Source organism: Gouania willdenowi, chromosome 9, assembly GCF_900634775.1.
Source record: "Gouania willdenowi chromosome 9, fGouWil2.1, whole genome shotgun sequence".
Taxonomy (NCBI): Eukaryota; Metazoa; Chordata; class Actinopteri; order Blenniiformes; family Gobiesocidae; genus Gouania; species Gouania willdenowi.
Genome location: NC_041052.1, coordinates 26,007,137 through 26,028,954, shown reverse-complemented (window position 1 = coordinate 26,028,954; position 21,818 = coordinate 26,007,137). Strand labels below are relative to the sequence as shown.

General features: G+C 38.2%; 1 protein-coding gene across 4 annotated transcripts in view; it reads right to left on the bottom strand.

Annotated features, from left to right (window-relative positions):
- Positions 1–716: 716 nt before the first annotated feature.
- Positions 717–21,818, bottom strand: part of adgrd1 (adhesion G protein-coupled receptor D1) — a 56,999-nt gene continuing 35,897 nt past the window's right edge. For all 4 annotated transcript variants that reach the window (XM_028458013.1, XM_028458015.1, XM_028458014.1 and 1 more), the window contains 12 exons: positions 13,851–13,924; positions 11,314–11,437; positions 7,666–7,769; positions 7,366–7,477; positions 6,847–7,000; positions 5,810–5,876; positions 5,554–5,620; positions 5,372–5,463; positions 4,152–4,278; positions 4,020–4,061; positions 2,950–3,042; positions 717–2,868 (listed from right to left, as the gene is read on the bottom strand). In XM_028458013.1, the coding sequence (XP_028313814.1) occupies positions 2,773–2,868; positions 2,950–3,042; positions 4,020–4,061; positions 4,152–4,278; positions 5,372–5,463; positions 5,554–5,620; positions 5,810–5,876; positions 6,847–7,000; positions 7,366–7,477; positions 7,666–7,769; positions 11,314–11,437; positions 13,851–13,924 (1,152 nt within the window). In that variant the 3' untranslated portion in view covers positions 717–2,772. The remainder of the gene's footprint in view (positions 2,869–2,949; positions 3,043–4,019; positions 4,062–4,151; positions 4,279–5,371; positions 5,464–5,553; positions 5,621–5,809; positions 5,877–6,846; positions 7,001–7,365; positions 7,478–7,665; positions 7,770–11,313; positions 11,438–13,850; positions 13,925–21,818) is intronic.

Sequence of the window (21,818 nt, the reverse complement as noted above, 5' to 3'; positions counted from 1 at the left end):
TAATTACAATTATGACAGCAACATATTTTTAAAATTACTATTATAATTACGCCACAATTGTAATTAATTACCAATTATGCAATTACAAATATAACTGACCCCCCAACCCTGATGCTGACTATACAAAATTTTAATAATAGGAACCCACACTTCTCTCTTTTAATATTGTAATTTTTATTTTTGTGCACCATTCATTTTTGTTTTTAATCAGGCTATAAAATAATTATTGTATTTTTCTAGAACCTTCATGTCCCCTTGTGTCTTCATCCTTGTCAAACTTCTGTAAATATTTTGAAGTTGTCTTAAGTTAATTTGCTTTTCCTTATTTGAATTTCATTTTTATATTTTTTACAGTAGGCCTATATATTAAATAGTTGGAATTTGTTGAGAACCCCAGATTTGACCTGGTCACAAAGCTATTAAAAGATGGCTCTTTGTGAAGATGTTTATACACCCGCTGTTTGTTTAGAATATTGAATTAACCCGAATGTCCCATTACCCCTGACCGACTTTGTTCTTGTCTAAACAAGATACTCAGTAAAGCACATTGCACATCACAACATATTTATGACCCCCAAAAACACAATATCTTTTTTTTTTTTTTTTTAAGTGTAAACCATTTAAAATCAAAGAAGACAAAGGTATTTTGTCATAAGGTATTTTTAATAAAGCACAAACTATGGTACCATAGCAACAGTAATCATCTCAGGCCACAAACAAGCTCAGGAACAAAGACATATTTACCTTTTGGTTTTCAAAAGTGCTGAATTATAGACAGAAACATTACTAAAGAAGACCTAATTTTGGTACAGTATAAGATTAGTGATGTTCAAAAACACGATATCACACCTCTTTATTCTCACAGTATGTCTAAATGCAACAACTAATACAAACCCTCAGTCTAAAATACATTTTATACTTTATTGTACAAAAAAGTAAAAAGAAATAAAACAAGATAAAAGGAAACCATTAAGCACAGATATGCAACACAAAACTTCACAGAATGTACTGTACTAGCAGGTTTGATGGAACTCTTCCTCAAAAAGCACATGTGGCAGTTTACTGGTGTTGTGAGGTATTATAACAAGGATAGTTGCATTAATTCAGGAGAGATAATCTGAGAATTGTACATGGACATTTCCTAATTGCTGAGATGTGATTTTCAGGATTAACATGGAATGATGAAATAAATAAATACGTGATCGTGATAATGATTTTGCAGTTGTTTGAAGAATAACATAGAAAATACATGCATCAGGTAAAACTGCACTAGTTAAAAGATATTTTGCAGTTTGTTTCTTTTATTAATGACATAAAACCGATGATGGAGGTGGAACCATGATGAAACCCACACTGACTAACTAGTTTAATGAGATTTTTTTAAATACAAGTATCTGTGTAACGATATACTGTATATGTGAGACAATTAAGGCTATATACAATCACACAATGACACAACACTTAGATATAAATAAGAGAAACTGACATTTGATCTTGTTTGACAGTGCAACAATGGGATAACTTAAAAGACAGAAATATTTCAAAACAATATCCAACAAAATATATTTTTTAATTAACAAAATTTGAATTCATTATAAAACCTCAACAAAGACAAAAGCAGGATGAAAACAGTATAATAAAACTAAAACACGTGATATTTTCACCAATAAAACTAGATGAAAGACTACAATTAATCAATAATTTTGTCCAATTAAATGCAATTTTCATCAAAAGATTAATTCAAAGGTTCTGTCAAAGTTAACTAAGAAACATGACCTTTGAACCTTGGTTGCACTTCGAGGTTTTGTATGTAATGTGCATTTGAGAACTATAATGTCAATCAGCTGAAGCCTATATGTCTGGAACATCTTCTGCAGTGTTAAACATTTTTATTTTATGTATATTCTAGGTCAGCCAGGATCACAGGTAATAGATTTGAGAACACGTGGGCATTTTCTGAGGATTTTCCCATGGCAAAAACTTCAAAAATGTGCACATTGGTACTGGTGGAGTCTCTGAGTTTTCCTTGAATGTCTGTGTGCTTGTTCTCGTGTGTCCGTTAGTTTCACACGACCCTGATTAGGTTAAGCAGGTGGCCCATTGACACATGGTTGGACTAAAAGTGACTATCAATTGTCTGTCGATGACATTGTGTGTGAGACTGTCTTACTTATCCAGGCTGCACCACTTTCTAGTTTGAAATATGCGACAGGACTCCACAGTCGTATGTGATGGATTGATTGATTCATTAATGACATGAAAAAGCTACACCTTAGTCAAAATAGCGTAACGCTTTTTGTACACTTTAAAAAAAAAAAAAAAAAAATAGGACAATACACGTTGACACAACTGACAAACATGTTTTGTAGCTACTTCTCAGCAGTAAAGCGATAAGCTTGTGCACAGGAAAGAGATTGATTAGGGTTATATTGTCTGACCCTAAATGAAACACCTGCCTTTGCCTGTCACGTCACTGACTTCCTCTTTAAATACTAATAGACTTTAACCAAGCTCTAGTGTCAAGGAAGGAACACATGATGTTTTCATTTAGTTTCTGTTATAAAATAGAGGCACAGTTAACAGCCTATTCGTCATTAAAGCTGAGGCTAGCATTAAGCTACAGAGCATTTGCTTTGGTATCCTTTTCTCTGGTGTGACTAAGTGTCAAATGTTTAGAGACACCGTAGGAGATTTTTCTGGTCCGTGTTGGTTATTTCACCACACTGAGATTTAGATTCCTCTCCAGCCACACACATGTGGTCGTCTGGCGCTCTACACAGCAGAAAGGTCCATGCGGTTGGCTGAGTTGGTGCTTTTGTCCCATGTGTTCATTTTAGTGGGAGTTACACCCTCCTTGTTTCCATTCATCTGTGTTAGGCAATGAGGGGAGAAGGTGTTAGTATCTTAAGAAATGCTTTTTAGCTGTGATGTTTTCCCAGCCACACTCACAATGTCAGAGTTGAAGGGTTTCACATTGATGTTTCTGATAGAGCTGCTAGTAAGAGACCACACCTTAGTTTTATGCTTGAAAGCAGCTCGAACCTGCAAGAATAGCAGAAATATATGAAATCGCAAAACAGTTTTAGGTCTAAATCAGAATCGTTTGGTCCCTGTCACATTTATGGTATGTTCACACCAAACGCGTTTCGGGCATCAAAATCGTGCCTCACGCGTGTAGTTGGACACTTGTGCTCATTGATTACAGATGCTTGTCATCAACGTCGAAGATGCTCGAGATGCGCGTCGAGATGCCGGTGGATGATATTGTGGCGATTGTTGCATTCATAATTCACCCAGTGACTGTGAAGTGGTGGGAAACATTATTGTGTTGAGAAGGCGGTGTTTCCGGTCGGATGTATTTTGGTGTGACTCAGTGTGTGCACTGTGATGTCAGAGGGTTATAGAGAAGTGTGGGTGAATGGAGAATAAAGTTTGGAATTCCTCGCTCAACACGTCACCTCCGAATCCCGTTCATCGGCTCTACATTAATATGAGAGTGACTTGGCTTTATTTGTGCCTCTGTGCCGCTTCTGGATTCACCAGAGCTGCGCTCGGACGAGAGTTGCTTTCAGCACTACTTCCGTCTTTCCCGTGCCCAGTTTGACGACCTGCTGACCCGCATCAGCGCTCGCATCTCCTACCAGGACACCAACTACAGGCGCTCTGTTCCAGCAGAAGAGCGCTTTTTTATCGGTCTCCGGTTAGTGTATTTTTTCCTCATTATTCTGAATACATCACGGTTGGGGAACGCTCCTGATTGGTCGACGCGGCGCAATATGCCCCAAAAGTTTAACAATCCCAACTCGGACGCACGTCAAAAGCGTTCACCGCGCGAAAAGCGTTCTCCGTGCGAAAAGCTTCTAAACGCGCCGCACAGGAGGATGTGCAGCGGGACCTCAGACGCTCCCTAGAAGCACGTCCACCATGTATTGTGATGTACACCTGCCGCTTTTGACACTTTCAACGCGTTTGGTGTGAACACGCCATTAGAGCGTCCAGATGAGATCATTTCCTCCTACCTCAGAGTTTAGAAGACAGTGGAACAAGAACACAAAGAAACCCTTCAAATAAAAAGAAGACAATCAAAATTTAAAAAAGAAAATCCTGGAATTATTGAAAAAAATAAAATATTACCTTCAAGTAAAACTTACTTGAAGAGAGTTGAATACAGCAAATATATACAGGAATGGTAATGAGTGTGTGTTAACAGCGAGGACACCAAAGATCCAGGAGATTCCTAAAATAGGCAGGAGCACAGCCACAGCCTTTGCAGTCAGCCTGCAACCAAACCAAATCATAGAATAAACCCAACTGTGTTATACCAGGTCATTAACTTATTATACTTGTTTGCTGTAGTGGCTAAATTATACATAATCTGAGAAGTAAAATTATCATCAATGCCAGTAGGTCACAGTAAATAAAAAAAGGCTACAATATGGTGAAAATTATTGATAGTGGGCCTTTTTTATGCATCAGGTGTGCTCTAGTTTAAAAATATTTTCCGAGGTGCGCAGTAGAAGTGGACGTGTCTGACACAGCAGACAATACAGTAAAAGACTTTCTTGTGCTTCCGACAACTACATTTTCCTAACTTAATATGACTCCAAATGACTCATCCCTGTCTGTCAGACCTCTTACAGTTTTTGTTGATTGCTTGAACACAATTTCCAAAGTTCTGCTCATAGTGCCAAAACTATACACGCAAGAACACTACACACTTGAGGATTTTATACCAAACTATTCCTTCTAAACTGAACAGTCCTTTTTCAAAATTGTATTTTAGGTTAAAAGTGAGACTCACTTCCATCATTTCAACGCACTTTAAGATCAGTGGAAAGACACTAATATACTTTACACAAAACAAAAATAACACTTGTTTTTTAATTACAGATTTCAGATAAGAATTCCTTGGAGTTTAGAAAAGAAAGCAAGACATTTACATTTTTTTTTAATTTTCACCACAATAAATGTTTTCCAATAACCAAACATGAAAGAGCAACTGTGCTAATGTAAATTATAAAAAAAATTATGACCCAAAATTGCTTTAATTTCATCTGAAATAGGCCGCCAGATGTTCCCAATGACAAAAACAACCTTTAATTTTTGAGCAAAGTGTCTTATGTATGATTAAATTAAGTGTATGTGTATATGAAATAGTGTAATTGTGAAGCAGCACATGTGTTTAAGGCATGGTTACACTGTGTTTAAGAGATAGTCACAATGATTTAGGGTTTGGTAATTTTGGTATCAGCATTTGATCTTAGTGTGTAAGTAATTGTAAAATCTAATAATTAGTGACTTTTAGTCATTGGGACTGTATTTATCCTAACCTAATTTGGCTGGATGTTCCTATTTAGGAAAACAAACTCACTTGACAGCATTTGCATCCCCATGGATTTTGTAATTCTCTCCACTGATCCGAGATATGATCCTGGTCACAGATATCAGAATGCCAATATTTACCTGGAGACCAAAAAATAAATAAAATTAAATAACTGAAAACGGGACATTTTAATGAGTTTGTTTGAAGGTTAGAATTGAAAAGTTTCTCACCACAATGACAAACAAAGCTGGTGCCACAAATGCCCAAATGGCTCCTTTTTTCAATGAGAGCCAGCAGCTGAAAAAACCCCAAAAATAACCACAATGCAATATTGTTGTGATTGCTCCAAATTAATATAACTTTTTTTTATATATATGTAACAACAGTTGTTTTCAATTACTTTCTTGGTTGAGGTCATCTATATGCAACATCACTGAGCTTAGAATGGATCAAAGTAATATATTATGAAGGCAGAGTCATTCTTACTTGTCACTTTCACCATAGCTGTCAAGAGCTGATGTCATGGAAACCACACAGATCACCAATGGAGAACCTGACACAGAGACATAAACACAGACTCGATAATGCACGGTAATTGTAACCATGGTTTTGTTTACCTGCCAAGGGGCCCTGCAGCACAAAAAGTGATGTAAGGTTCAATGACCACCAATTATTACCACTCTCTTTACACTTGAGGACTACAAATTACACATGGCAGGGCTTTTACTCCTATTATTTAATGGCAGCTAATTCTCAATGATGTAATCATTTATTTTGTTTGCAGTTGAATCAAAATATTTTGTGATTTAGCGATTTTGTTAATAAGAAAAACCACAATAAAAGCACAAAGCATGCTTATATTTTGCTACTTTGTTCTATTTTCACCATGAAATAATTATTTTATTGTGCACTTTTAACAAATTTATGCTCTTAGGCTTCAAAGTTAAAAAAAATTAATAAATGTTTTTTTTTTTTACAATACAGCAAGATGTGAAAGTTCCTTTAAAGTGATCAACAGGCTTTATCACAGCTAAAAGCATTACTTGAATATTAATATTTATAAGTAGCCTTACTTTTAGGTGTCCAAAAATTCTCCACTACATAATTCAATGTTGGACTCACAAAATAAAAAATTACACTGCCCAGAAGAAAGGAAGTTATATATATATATATATAAAAAAAGGGGGATTGTTTTCCTCTTAATGGATTCAGCATGTCAAAGAGATAATATGCATTCCCCAACAGGTTGAATCAGTCCCACTTCTGTAGTTTTTCTGTCCATCAGAGATCCAGAAAAAATCGCATTGTTCCAGTATGTAGTATAACTTAAAGCAGATTCATCCAGTCTTTTGAACTGATCATTCATTTCTTTTCATGTTTAAGTCAAAAGGACATTTTTCAAAATACAAAAAACAGGATTACGTTATTGGTAATATGCAGATTAGCAAATCAAATGGAATCGAATGAAAAAGGAACAAATAAACAAGATGGATACCATTAATTTCTGGGCTAAATAGACGTACCCCAGCCGATGCCGTAGTAGTAGAAGTGTTTGCTGCCCTCTGACCCAAAGACCTTGACCACCATGCTGTAAAGATGGAGGCCCTCCACCAGCATCCAGGCAAAGGCACTCAGAAAGAAGAAGTGCAGCAGCACAGCCATTATCTTGCAAGGTAACTGGAATAGAAAACACATCAGATTGCAGCATAAAAACATATATCCTAAAGTTTTTTCTTTATTCCGAACCACTCAGTGCATGGAGGCTGAGATGTTTCAATGATAAGAAAAGCACAGCAGAAATCTGAACTAGTAATCCTATATGCAGTGCACATAAAACAAAATAGCTATTTAAAGTATTTGTTCATTATTTTGTTAAATGAAAGGAAGTTCAGTGTTCATATTGTGTTAATTCTGCCAAAACTGTCACACAAACTGTGATACCAGTCAGTGCTAAGTTACTAATTGAAAAATCTAGCTTTTTTTTCTTTATCGTTCAACATGATAGTATTAAGTATTTATAAGGTTCTGTCCTGTAGACCTACCGTGCCGGGGTCAAAGCGGGCACTAATGAGCAACAAGATCTCAGCCACCAGGATGGCAAATGACAGGTTGGCATGAATGTGGTAGCGTTGGTTACGTATCGTACTCACGGACCTGTGGTACAGTATACAAGGACGCCACAATTAACTTATTTGTGCACTCTTGGAAATTAAAGCACATGATGCAGTATACAAAGTAGGTTTGAACACAAATGCCTGCATATATTTAATGAAAAACTCCCTAGAACTACAAGTATATAAATATGATATGCAAATTTGTTTGAGGAAAATTATTGTACTCACGATAGCACTGCAAAGGTGACCAGAGTGATTGCAAGGCAGAAGATAGAAATAGAGCATCCAACATAGCCAATGGTTGAGAGTGCCACCTTGTGGCCTCTAGTGAGCTGTGTGTACAAACCATCATCGTCATCATCAAAAAAACCCGGAGACAATAGCAAGCAGCACAAAAATCAAGGAAATGTTCAAATTCTGTGATATTTAATAAAATATGTTACAGTTTGAACTTGAGATAATAGAGATTTCAGTAAAGAGCAACATTAGAAAATTAGTTTTACTGTCATATATTGTTAAAGGAACATAGGGCAGATTTTTAAAAAAATAAAACATACATTTTAAGTCTTTTTATGGTAATGGGTGATGAAGCACAAAAAACAAAGAGAATGAGCTCACACACATTTCTACCTATTGCCTTGAACAGATTGTGTGATACATTTTGTACTGCTGTTCTGGGGTCAATTTCCCCGTGCAGTTCTGCAGACGTGAAGTCAAATGACGCTGGTGCGCGTTCTCGACGGGTTGGAGAGGCGGCCCAATAAGACAAGCACGGTTGACTAAACTACTGTTTGGTTCCACAGATGAGTACAGAGGCATGTGCACAGGTCTTGCGGTAAACAGTCACATGAACGGTGAGTAAATAAATAACCGTGTCACAGTTATCAGCTGGAGTGCTGATCGGGCCGCATTTTCTTGTCTGAGTCCGACCCAACAGTGAAAACCTCATTTTTTTCTTAAAGAAATTACATATTTAAGTTTGTTTTAGTGGTAAGCACTGATTTTATTAACAAACAATTGTTAATGTCAACATCAGATCAGCTCACGGGTTACAAGAGTAAGTGAAACAAACAGGGGCGCAGTGCACGCAAGAGACCCATTAGATCTATTTACATAATCCTTGTATCAAAGGTAAGGATAATTCATGTTATTGTGCAGAAAAAGGAACGTGTCAACGGTGTAATCCTTTATAATTGTCCTCTGCTCCATTCTCTCTGCCCAGCGGATCCTGCTATCACTGTTATAGTTAGAACTGGATTCTTCAGGGCTCCAGCAGCTCCAGCAGGAAGGGAAGAACGCTGCGCACAAACGACACCATGTGACCAAACCCGACAACCACTTCTATATATCTGTCCGAACCCAATCCGTCGGGTCCCATCAGGGTTTGGTCGGTTATCTATCCTCTAGTATCAGCTGTGCTCCGGTGCTAGACAGTTGATGTGTGCCCTCGCGGAGGCTTGGCTGATTGCTGCAGTTACCGTAACCACCGTGGTGTCACTATGGAGTCTGATTTCTAGATCCTGCCCTATGCTCCTTTAATTCATTTACTCTGTAATGTAAAAAGACATTGTAAAACCAAAAAATAAACAGAGCACAATATTAGTCCAAATTTATAAGAAACCTTTTAGTAACATGCATCTTTTTATCCAATTGTTAAAAAAATGAAAAATCTACATTTCCTCTGACTACGTAATTGGTATGTAAAATTCCCTTTTGCAGCAGCACAACACAAGAGCATGATTTTGATTGAACAAAAAAACTGCGAAATTTTCACCACCTATGCTTAGAGGTGTTGAAGGATGGTAATCTGCAGCATAAATAAACTCCCTTCAATATAAAAGTACAGTTTGCTTTTTAAAGCTTTTCTCCAGTCTGCAAAGGAAGACATCCTCATGTTTTCATATGTGATAAAAATACATTAAAATGCAACTGTTTATAGATTTGGCTGAAGTACCACAGGCAATGGCCAAGAATGTGAAGAGCAGCAACAATATTTCTATATTTTCTGGATTGCACAAAGATGTGGTGCACGGCCTACCACAATGCTGCTGTTTAGGAGTTCAGACTATTCTAAGGGTTTGGGTTTGATTCTCCATTAACTGTCTGCATATGTGCCTTGTCATTATGATGGCAGAGGAGTCCCAGCTCTCCAGAATAGGGATATGTGGGAGATTCCCTTGCAGCTGGTGGATAAGGCAGCCCACTAATTAGAGACTTGCTGTTGGAAAGTATAGCATCAAACGGACTTCTGCTCCTGAAATACAGCAATGGTCCACTGAGCTGCAATGGCCTTCAATTTTTCAAAATTCGAATGAGGAAGCAAACAATTGCCTGGTGTTTAATGTTCTTAACCAGATGATTATATAATGGTTTAGCTGGCCAGTTATTTCCAGTGCAAATAATACAGATGTAAAAGGATGTCCAATGGTCCAAATTGCATCCCACTAGTAATAACTTACATTGGAGCTTTCAAAGATCTGTTTATGATTGATCTCACACAGGAGAAGGATATACTAACATGTCCTGAGGGAGCAATGCATTTAAGGGTGGCTTATTGTGGGGTAAACCACAACTTCCTCTTCCTCCAAATGTACTAAACTGGGGCCAAATTTACTAAAGGATAAAAACCAGTGACATGCCGTGAGCACTAGGGTTGGGTATGGTATGTTTCTGCTGGCAAGTGTTAATCTAATAAAATCAAGATTGTAAAACACCTTAAAGAAACAAACAATTATTCAATATAGCCTCCATACACTCGCAACAAGATATATCTCAAAACACGGCAGCGCATCCATTGTTTGTGTTAGAAACACAGAAACATGGAGAAAATTACAACAACAACAACAACTTAGAACAGCCGGTTCAGTGAGGCGCATCCACAAAGCCAATCCTTCCTTTTGTACCATTCACAGTGGAAAGTACAAACAATTTTCTGACCTTTCCTTTGCTGAAGGTCCGGTATCTCTGGTCTTCCATCTTTTAAAAGCTGTCATTTTTCCTCAAAAGAGAGTTTCTTTATCGTCCCTCTCGCTGTCATCGCCTGTAGTGTTATCCCGCTTCTAGCTAGAGAACGTAGCAGCAGCCACGTTGGATCAATTCACTAATGCACTGTGAATGTACTTATAGCATTTAGCATAGCGCGGTTATGTACAAAGGCAGCGTGGCGATCTTCCTTTTTACGTAAATGGTTTTCATATTGGGGAACTGACTGGGCATGCGCAAACACATATAAACACAAGCTATGGGGCCAGAGGCGGAGTAGCAATGTGCTTTTGGGAGAGGGTGTGGTCTCCTCCTGCCTTACAGCTGAGTGATACTTGTGAAGTGTCTCTGCCGTACCAGAAAATAGCCGTGTTAAGTCATTTGGGTTAATGCATTAAATGCAATAACATAAATCTGTGATACAGAACATTTTCCAAATTATTTTACAAATGTATCTGCAAACCAGCATGATACTGTAGGTAGGATAAGTGGATGGATTGATGGAAAATTGTGTGCAAATCAAATATGTTAATATAATTGACTGACATACAGTACTGCTGCCAAGTTAACATATCTAATCTATAGATCTATCTATAGCTAATCTATTCATCAATCTCTGACATTCACATCTACTAGTGGAATTTGTGGCACATTTTAGCATCATGCAGGGCCAGCACTGTCCATCACCTCGCTGACTGGAGGCTAAATAGAGAAGTTATATGGAAGATAAAAAGTCTATTCAACTAAAATGTTGTAAATAACAACATCTCAAACAATTCTGGTGAAACTAAAGTGTGTACACGTGTGTGTGTGTGTGTGTGTGTGTGTGTGTGTGTGTGGTGCGTGTGTACGTGTGTGTGGCATTGGAAAACCAAACCAACCACAACATCTTACCTCCAATGGCACCACTTGCATAAGGATGGCAAAGTTGGTGAGGTGGTTGCACAAACACTCAGAATACGTCATGTTTCCCTGTGAGCGCACGCATCCTTCATTGGACCAAACTCCCTCATTAGAGCTGGAAAAACACAATTGACTTAATGTACTGTGTGTATCACATGAAAGGTAAAGAAACAAACACAAAAGGGCGTTGTTATCAATAAGGGGCTGGCAGAATGTTCTCAACATTATCGACTGGCACGCAAAGGGCTTACTTTGCTGACTTAAGTATAGGGCAATGTGACAGGGCAAACTAATCATTTACTTTTAGCAGGAAACTCAATGCAAAGAGGAATGAGAGGAGGAAGCTTTTAAATTAGACTACAACACACTCCTTCCAAGAGGATTTATACTTTTTTCTCTATAAAGAGGTTTGGCTGTGTTTACGAGAGCAACTTTTTTTTTCAATGGCAGATGGCGATTGCACAACAAATGCAGCTAGCCACATGTGCAACATGGCATGGTTTGGTTTTAAATAAGTTAAGAAAGGAAACACCATTTTTTTTTACATTTGATTTAAAGGCTGTGCATTTTTTTTTTTTTTTTTATTCATTTCACATTTTATTGAACAATGGAGACAATGTGGCCCATATTCCAAAGTGCAGGCCGATTTGTTAAAGCTGCTAGTAACGATCCCTAACATTTTAAACTGTACCTATGTTTAAAAGTTGTACTGATCCACTACTGATGCCAGTGTGACCCCAAAAACACTGCCAAAGGGACATTTCTGGTGGTTTCACGGATTGAAAGTTGTGCCAAAACAATGGTGGATGTTGATATTGTTGCTTTTCATGGAAACCGTCGTTTATGGTTGAAATTTAATGTCTTGCGGAGTGATGTCATATCATAGGGAACACCATAAAGCACACAATAAAACATCTTATTTTGAATTGTAACTTGGTTTGTTTAATTAATTAGCCTACTGGGATTTTCTGTGAGAAACAATAATAATAATAATAATAATAATAATAATAATAATAATGCATTGGATTTATTGCATCGCTCTCAGGATTGTGCCCAGTGCGTTCTGCTGGATCATATACTGTCAGTATTCATGGGCATGGTTTAGTATGTTAAATCTCCCTGTAGGAGGAGAGAGCTCTTTCGACCATCTCGCTTGAACAGCTGCTGTGCAGTAGCTACAGCTACCATGCATTCACCTTGCTCAATCTCAATTTAGTCGCAGCTCACATATTCTCTGGATTATAAAAGTCAAGCTGCAATAATAGTTAATTAATGAGAGAAATTTAATTCTGCACCCTACAGCATCATGCACGACTAACGCACCCACGACTACGCACACACGCACGCAGGCCCACACACACACGATATTATGTTATTTATGTAATGAGGTTTTTGTTTTTATCAACAGCTTTGCCACATTATGAGGCAGATTTACTAATCCCAAATAAAAACTGCTGAATTTGTTGTGCATACTAATAGATAGCATGTGCTGTTTATTTGTCTTTTGTGTGTAATTTGGGACTGCCGATGCATTAATAGCGTGCAAAAGTGGAAAAAATTAGGGATTTGCACATGCAAGCATATGTTGGCCGTAGAGAGTGACCATGCACACAATATTATGAAATGTTGGAGGTGGAAAAGGGGAATTGATATTTTCCTGAATTATAGCAAATGTGCAACCTTGAAATATTTCACAAAATTTTACTAAATCAGAGTTTAGATTTTAATGCCTGGTATAGATAAAGGCCTAATAGGTCTAGGAAAAACATGTCCTATTGTGGTTATATTTTTATTTAGCGAAAATTATTATTTCTATGCTGATTGATATGAAGGTTAGTACTGATTTTTAGTAGAATGAATAGTCTGTATGGTTGCGTGCATCAAAAACTGCTTTGTGAAGTACTTCCATCTAAGAAATGGGAAGAATAAAAGTTGGCAAACAGAATGTGAAGCCTGATCATCGCAATTGGGCAAGATGAAGAAAAAAGCAGGAGAAGCTGTTTTTTTTTTGTTTTCTTTGGCATATTAACAGCAGCGTTTATTTGTCAGGTTTACACACTTTTTTAACACTCACAAGTTGTTTGTAAATAAACCCCTGAGACAAACCAGGTTGTTCATGTTTGACTAGTGCCAATATTAAAAGTTCATGAGAATTTTGTGTAAATTCTACATTTCACAAATCTTCTGCTGTTATTATCACAATTTGGTTGATATGACAAGTTTTTTGTGTGTGTGTCTTAAGACTTGGTGCTCATCTTATTAAACATATTAAATCTATTGAAACAGAAAATGTGTAACTATGTCCTACAATCATTGCAAAAATCTGTGAGCATCAGCTGTGAGGTGAGAGGCCAGAAAAGCTTTTTTGATTTGAATTTGCAGGCCAACATCTGCACTGTGCACTGCCACCCTGCCCACTTTCTACAAAGCAGATATTTAAAAAGCATGCTGGAGTCTGCCTCTGATTTAGAATCCCATTCTCACAAAGTCTACTTTCCAATTCCTTACATGGTAGCACACGGTCATACCTGTAGTCCAAGAAGGCACAGTAGAGGAAGACTTCATTGCTCTGATTGAGGACCTGATCCTGCTGTTCTTTACTCTGAAAGAAACATTGAAATCTGTTATTACGGGTTAAAAACATGACATAAGACAATGTTTGCTGTTATTTGTCTTGACCCACTGTATGTAGTTCTTCACACACAGTGAAACAATAATCTGTGCAGGATATTTTGTTGCAGCAAGTTCGTTTTACTGGTACCAACAGTATTTCAATAGAACAGGACAATTCATGTGGTATGTATTAGTAACTCTGAAACTCTATGGATAATAAAGTGGTATTATTGTCAGTTGGCGCTGGGATTTGTATGAAGTAGTGGAGCTGGACATTGCTAAGATTATCCTTCACAATGTGTTTATTGTTATTATTATTATTATTGCACTTCACATAAGCTTTTCCTTTTATTCATACAACATTGACTGTAGACATGTTAAGTTTAGACAAAGAGTATTAATTATGTGAACAAATACTTTATCGAGGATTAAATAGTAATGAAAGATCTCAGCCATGGAAGACGATGTCCTCAAAAAGGTTTTCATAGAAAGCCTTAGTTGACATCTCTCAAGGCTTATGTGATTAACAATTTCCATGTTCCTTCATATGAGATTTGGAGTCTCCAGAGATGGTGAGCTAATGACTATTGAGCAAGCACTAATTGAAGGGTTGGCTCTGGTTTCTGGTCCAACGTCTCCCTGCCTCATTGTGTCACTCGAAGAAAACAAGTTGTGGAATAACTGCAGACCTCTCTTTGTTACTTTGAGGAAGTATGAGTAAGCATGAGGATGGAGCCTTCTCCAGCATTTTCTTTTGGAAAAAGTGAGAGTGAGAGTTAAAGTGACAGCTGGGCTGTCTGTTTCCTAGCTCGCAGTGAGTCATATAACAAAGCAGCGTGTTACCTGGACTTCAATGGGCCATCAGTCAGCTGTGCTCATTCTGTTTCTTTTGTAATCTAATGTTTAGATGAAACAAATGAAAAGATTTATTTCTATTCATATGCTTACAAGGCAACAAACATGCTTTAAATGCATCCCGTTACCAGCTTCCAGCCAGCTGCAGTGAGAAACCCTTTGGGTGCTTTTAGTTCTCCCCAGTGGGCTATAATAAGTCACATTTCTGGTTGGGTTTAAATGAAAGCAGATGGAGGAGAGACAAGCTGCAACTAGCTTGAACTGCAGAACAACATTTATTAGTCGTGAAGCTTTAATGTATCTGTGCAATGAATTGCAGACATATTATTCACATTAGCTACAAAATGTAAACCCTGCCTCATGGAAAGCGATCCATCATCATTATATTATTATAACTCTGGTGGTTACCAGACACAAGCTGAAATATAGATGGACTAACAGACCATCACATCCGTTTCCTCTTCAAATGCGGCTTGTTTGGGGCACATACTGCTTGGATATTTTTGGTGGAAAGCTAGAAGTCATCAGTGATGTGTTGCTGATGTCTTTGAGAGGCCTGAGGGTCTTTACATGCGGGAGCCAAGGTTGCAGCTTGCAATCATTAACTGCAGAAGACCAGGAAATGCCACACAGAAAATCTTGTTGATCACAGGTGGTGAGGAGAGTGAAAGCTGGAAGCAGGAGAGCTATGAGACAAACCTGCTGATTAAGGAAGACGACTCTCGGGATTGGCTGATAATTGAGTGTTTCTGGTGTTTTCGTGAAGTGACAGAGTTTCAGCTATTCAACTTAGCTCTACATAAAGTCATTGTTGTGGCACCAATGCTTTTTAGGATATATATACCTTTAAATTCTAAAATTAAAGCTACTGCGCAGCAAGGGTCAGGGCCAGGCAATTTTAGGCAAAACAAGCAGCTGTTAGAGTTAGAAAAACTTCAAACGGCTGTCAAAAATTCAGTTATTAACACAAAAACACACATATTACATTAAGACATCATGGAAATGATGATCATTTGTTTTAAGCTATGATTTTTTTGGTTTAAAAATGCCATTTTCCACTGACTCCAATTGGTGTCATGAGAGCAAAATTCAATATATTGTAAAACATTTACAGATAAAATTCTGATATTTTCCAAACGTCATCTACCAGATGAATGAATGTTGAAAATGTATTTAGCAGGAATTTGCAAGTATATGTTTACATTATAATTTACAGTCAAACATTTTGTTGCACTGTTGACTCAGTTTTCAATAAATAAAAAATCTGTGTAGGGCAGTCTGAAGATGTTGCAAGTTTGGTGTCAACTGAGTAAAACTTGTGGGAGTAGATGTTTTATTAAGTTTTACAGTTAAAAACAACTGTCATGGACTTCATACATTGCAATAGGCTTAAGTTTACAAAAGTATATAATTTTTCTTTGTTATTGGGGCTACCTTTTGCTGATGAGTTAATGTGTCCTGTCTTGTTTGTGGCTGTTCACAGTGTGTCTGCTAGTTTGTCGTTTGACAGTTTTTATTTCTAGTGTTGGTGAGTCGGACCAACTTAGACTTGTTTGATTTGGCTGCTCCAAGTTGTCTTTTGTTCAACATTAAAGCCGACAGATCCACACCACCTCTGTATCTGGTCTCTGCACTTTAGTGCAAGCATCCATCTGCCTCCACCCAGGACTCCATTCACAATAAAACAAATGTTCTTTCTTTTTTACCCTAAGCCAAGCAGATGTCATCAATACACTGAGATTACTCACCAAACGAAATTCTAATAATGGCTGGCAGAAAGCTGGCAAACCTCTGGGTGATCATTTATTACATTTTTTAGGACCTGTGAATGTTTAAAGTTTTGTTTAAACATTACACATGCATGACTGCACACACACACACACACACACACGCACGCACGCACGCACACACACACACACACACGCACGTATGCACACAAGATTAAAATTAAAACAAACACTCAGAGACAGATGGACTCTTACTCTTAAGATCTGGATTATACAAACTCCTCTCACAAAGTTATGTTATGGTGGAATGGAGCGACAATCATTCTGCTTTAGCTTAATGTTCATATTTACAATATATGTATGTGTAGGAGGATAAGGGTTATTAATAATAGGTTATATGAATAAGAATATTAATTATGATTAATAATACAGAATATTATCACTGGCGCCCACTTCGCAGTGGGTGCCAGTAGACCAGGGAGGCAGACTAGGTGTGTGTACTATATGTTACTATGTGTCCCACAACAATGCTCGGTGCGAACATGTAATTCGGAATCAGCAGAGTGGAGTAACATGAAAGTGTACACATAAACACATAGATAGCGTGGCATTGGTCAGTTACTCCTGGTGCACATCAATGAGACAAAGACAAAGCATGCAGGATATGAAAGAATGTTTTTGAGCAAGCGTAGCTCGGAGGTGGTTCTCAAGATTGGTCATGTATTGGTGAGTGGTGTAAGCGGTAGCAAAGTTAGCTTGTCCTGGTTGGTACAGAAGGTGTGTGGGTAAAGTCATATGCCTGCCCGTCATCCTTTCAAATAGTGGGACACCGATTGATTTACTGGGTGTTACCCTGATTGCCATTAGGACTAGGGGAGGTTTGACGTCACAGTCCTTTAGGTTGGCAGAGACATATTTCTGAAAGATTTCTACCACTGTGCAATTGGACCGTTCCATCTGTCCAGAGGACTGAGGGTGGTAGCAAGTTTGAAGGTTGGCTTTGATTCCCCTGTGTCCGGCGCAGGGCGCGTCATGGGCATGTGCCAATATCATCCCCCTTTGGTTCTGTGGGACGCTAAACGCATGCGTTTGGGATTCTGCAGAAACATGGACCAAGATGCCCTTGACTATCCGTAATGAGCGACGGACAGCGAGCAGATGGCCGAGGTTGGGTTTGGAGGCAAAGTCAGAGGAGGAGGCACTGTCTGGTGTAGTGTCTCAAGAAGCAGGGTCGGGTGGGTTGAAGGACCAGGGTGTCCCTGATAGCGCCCCCTGTTTGGCGAGAGCATGCGGTGGAGCAGGTGTTATTAATGACCATAAGACATTGTTTACGGTGTCCAGCTGGACCAAAACGGGTGCACCAGAGTCAGGTGACCTATGGTGACTAGTACAAGAGTCTTTTTCGTAAGGTTCAATGTCAAGATGGCAGTCTTCGAGTGTCAACTTTAGGTTGGTCTCCTGTGGTAGGCTGCACAGCTCATTGAACAGTTGGGTGGACATGAGGGTTATGTCTGCTCCTGTGTCAAGTAAGGCGTTGTTGGTGAGTACACTTTCAAATGTGACTGATATGTAAAATTTTCGGGCGACCTTTCTTTCATAAAGGTCACACAAGAATTGGTGAATGGGTGGCTCACTTTTTATGGACTGATGTCCAATGGAAAAGAGGCGGTCTGGTGCATGTGTTTGCACCATCAAGACAGCACTAGGCGGATCATTGTCAACTTTATGTTTTGGTTGTTTTGGCTTTCCATTGATTTCATCATCTTTCATCTGTTTGAACATTTTCTTGATGGATGCCATTTCTTTAGCAATTTGGTTAGATAACCTAATTTCCAAACTTTCTATTTCATTAGATTCATCATCTGGTCTTGGTCTGTTTGGCTGCTGGTCGTATGACCTTTGATTATTTTTGCGATACCGAAGTTTTGAGTGTTTGTTTCAGGGTGGAGGTGTTCGGCGTTGCATCTCCCCCACTGGTCAGAAGGGTCGTTATCATACCACGGTGGTTGCGGTCGGCGATCTGGATGGTGCGGGTTGGGGCGAAAACTTTGGTGCCAAAAGTTTTGTCTTGGCGCATAATCGCGATAATCGGTTGATTAATTTTCAACTTTTTCATTGCGGCAGCCTTTCATAACAATAGCACAATAATTTGATTCAAGTGTGTTGGAGCAGGAAGATATCAGCAACATGCAAAAGCAAAGGAAGGGGATGGTTGGTGACCATAAATAAGAAACCCTGCTTTGGAATATCCAGTGATTACCATAATGCAATTTTATCCATTATGGGCAAATATTGTTAAATCAACATGTTCATCTTGGTTTTATTGATGGCTCAGTGGTAGAGTGGGTCGTCTAATAGCCAAAGGATTGGCTTTTCAAAACAAATGGATGTTGTTGAAGCCTTGCTGCTTTACTATTCCAAGATCACCGTGAGAAATACACGCTGCTCTCTTTAGACGTCTGTCCATCTTGCCCAAATCTTGTAATGTGCCTTTTACTTTTTCACAGCTGCACTTAGATACATTACAAAAGCATATGCCTTGGAAGAATTTCACACAACCCAGCAATTTGTTTAACTGCATGTCTCTCTGTACTTTGTGGTGTCGTTCAGACGAAGAGCAGGATTGAAAGCTGAAACCTTGCTTGTGGTTGCACTAACTTCAGCAAGCATTGATGAAGAATGTCTCTCCAAATCCCCAGTCAGTCACTGAGCTGCAATGGGCTAAATTGAATCATAGAATCTTGTCTTCGCACAGCTGGTTCTCAAAAGAGATGGAAGAAAAGAATGGACAAAGAAAGAAGAACTCAAACTAATAAGAAAAAACCATTATTTCATTAATACATTTGTATTTATTTTCCAATTAGGGTCACAATTTAATATAATCCATCCATGTATTGGTGCGAGGGCAGAGTTTACCCACTATCAGTTGTAAGTACTATAGGTGGGTTTGGAAAAGTTGTACTTATTTCTTATGATAAAAACTATAAACCCCCCCGCCAAAAAAAAAAACAAAAAAAAAACACACACCCGCCTTCCCATTCCTTTCCTATATAGTCCTGGTTAATTTTTTCAATGAACTATACTACAAAAGCGGAGGAGGTCCAAACCTTCTAAAAAACAATACAAAACCAAAATATAATATACTTATATTATGTGACCCACACTTGTATAGATTTGACCACCAGCTTTTTTGTTTTGTTTTTTTTTGTTTGTTAATTTTTTGCTAAACTTCAACATGTTTGCATCCTTTTCTATATCCTGTTCAACTGCAGTTTCATGCTTTGTAGAGTCACAAAAAGAACAGTTGATATTTCTCACAATAGTTTTTGACATGTTAATTACAACTATGCATAGACCCGTTTATTTATTCCACAAGGGTTTAACGTAAGCCCTGTATCCCAAAAACTTTGTTCCCACCAACACAATATGTAACCACAAGAGCAGCCTGTTGTATTTAGAGAGTCTTTAAAAAGGCTTTGGTAGAGCAAAATTTAAAAACAGTTGATTATTACACAGTACACTTTGGCAAGGGAATGCACAATTCAATACAAGTAAGAACACACAGAGCCATATTGAAAGTTAGTAGTATATCAAATATCAGTTTTGAAGCTGCCAAGAGTCCCCGGAATGATGCTAAAATGTTCATGGAAATGTAAAATACTTTTTTAATACCACTATTGCTTTCAGTTTTTGGTCAAATGTGATTCATGTAATGAAGAACAATTGTTAAATTGAGACAAAGGCTGAATAAAATACAGTCAGTTTTACGCAACGCCAAGTCAGCGACATTGATTGGGGTTATATTTAGAAGGTTGTTGGAAGGGAAAACACAATTCAAACGCATCCTTTTCTGTCACTTACTCATTTATAAATAAAAATAAAAAACCTGGACTTAACCATTAATCAAAATAAATCATTCACATTTAGCTGCCTTAATGTCAACATAAATTATCAGCTCACACAACCCTTGACTTTAATAAAGAACATGTTTCATAGTTGTTTTTACAGGACTATTTAATCAGAGTTCTGACCAAAGTTGGCCCTCATGCAGCACGCAGATGAACTAATACATAGGGCCGTAGTGAGATCATACTCTCAGGGGAAATGTAAAGAGCCTTGCAGCTGTGGTCCCAGCTTGGTCCTGGAGGCAGACCCTCAAAAACAACTGGTTACGATGACAATTAAGTAGGATTGGAGGGAAAATGGGGACAATACCCATCAAGTTCCAGAGCTGTTTTGAGGAGACTGGAAAAAAGTGACCTCACACGACACAAGATAAGCGTTAAATTTAAGACTTTAAATCTTTGTTCCACCTGTGCAAACAATTAAATCGGTCCACTCTTTGGGATGCATATTAGCAGCCAATAGGTTATATCAAAGATTTCCTGTAGAAGAGTACTGGTACTTGGGTACTAATATCATAATTTAAATTTCTATAGGTCTTGGTGTATTTGGTAAGTTCAATGAAGGTGATGTTGGAAGATGGTGTTGCTTTGTGCTATCCCAGAAGTTTCATGTGTAATTCAAGAGGCATGAATGAAAGCAAGCCAACTCAAATACATTTACCAAAGTTTAATGCTGTTACTTCAGCAAAATAAAAGTTTCATTAAAGATTGATAGAGCAGAGTTTCAGCTAACACAACTTTTAAAAACTGGGGTTTAAAGCTGGTGGATACAAAAACAAATTTAATCAAACAGTCCATTCCAAAATTATATAAAGCTGTATTACTTCAGTCTAAGTAAAAAAGCAACACATAAGATCAGATAGGCAACTGGTGGCCCACATGCAGCTATTGGTCTAATTTTGTATGGCTTCCAAAGTAAACGCACAAATAGACTCACAAAACTCACAAAATGACAGAATTATACACAAATCAACAGCAAAATGGATGAATAGAAGGATCTAGGGAACCAAACCCTCCAAGTTGATCTTTGACTTAGGACACTAGTTTCACCAGTCAATGGAGTCAGAGATTCTGTCTCCTATTGTGAAATGCAAATGTGCCCCACAGGGGGATCTTCTCCCTCTTCCTGCCCGAACAAAAGAACAGGAGAATCCAAGAACAGTTTTCCTCCTATATCACCTCTCTGCTACCTTACGATCAAAAGGAAACAGTCAGTCAATGTTTACATGCTAAGTTTTCAAACTCTGGGCTCCGACCCCCTGCAGATGTTGTCACGTCCAGAACCCAAACCACTGGTCACACAGGACGTTGGAATAACACTAGCTCTCCTGCTCAAATGAGAACAAAGAACATGTGCTTGACTGGAAAGTCACAAAAGAAAGGATTATTGTTACGG